We start from the raw sequence: 639 nt of genomic DNA, 5'->3' as shown, positions 1-639 counted from the left end.
AGGAACTCGTGGTACGGCGTGACGGGGGCGGCCGTGTAGTGCCGCAGCAGGTCAGCCAGCTCGGCGTGGGCGCTCCGCTCCCCCAGGATCACGTACCGCCCATCCGGCAGCTCATCCAGGACAAAATGCCGGCAGCGATCCCCGCCCCTGGGGGGGGGAGAGGGGATGGGGTGGGCACAGCGGCCGGGAAGGGGACCCAGCGCCTCGGTCCCTTGGGCAGGGTGGGGGTCCCTCACCTGTAGGACAGGACGAAGCCGACGGTGCTCTCGCTGAAGCGGACAAGGAAGCAGCCCTGGGGCTGATCCTGCAGCAGCTGCTCCGTCTCCCTACGGGAAGGGGCCCGGAGACGCTTGCCCTCACCCCCTTCATGGCATCCAGCTCCCTATTTCGGAGCTCAGGGGTGGGGATGCTAAAGGGGCCGCCCCGTCCCCCACCTCGGCTTGCTCACCTCCGGCTGATGAAGCCGTGGAACCAGGCTGGGAGCTTGCCCTCGGCCCCCAGCCTCCTGGCTTGCGTCTGCTCGAACCACAGCCTCGTCCGGGCACGCAGGGCCACCAGCTCTGGCCGTGGGTCCCCCTCCAGCGGGGGCCAGCCCCGTGGGGAGAGCGGAGAGCCTGGGGGACCCTGGAGGGAAGGGGA

At 70.4% G+C, this 639-nt stretch overlaps 1 protein-coding gene across 1 annotated transcript in view; it reads right to left on the bottom strand.

Moving 5' to 3' along the window:
- The window catches only part of LOC104133007 (SH2 domain-containing protein 2A), a gene marked incomplete at its 3' end in the record, with an annotated part of 8,053 nt that overhangs the window by 995 nt on the left and 6,419 nt on the right, over positions 1-639 (bottom strand). Inside the window, exons 4-6 of the mRNA XM_035901746.1 lie at positions 449-624; positions 237-326; positions 7-147 (exon numbers count right to left, since the gene is read on the bottom strand). Coding sequence (XP_035757639.1) covers positions 7-147; positions 237-326; positions 449-624 — 407 coding nt within the window. The remainder of the gene's footprint in view (positions 1-6; positions 148-236; positions 327-448; positions 625-639) is intronic.

This window comes from Egretta garzetta, unplaced genomic scaffold (genome assembly GCF_000687185.1).
Source record: "Egretta garzetta isolate BGI_Z169 unplaced genomic scaffold, ASM68718v1 scaffold839, whole genome shotgun sequence".
Taxonomy (NCBI): Eukaryota; Metazoa; Chordata; class Aves; order Pelecaniformes; family Ardeidae; genus Egretta; species Egretta garzetta.
This window is presented reverse-complemented; position numbering and strand designations above follow the sequence as displayed.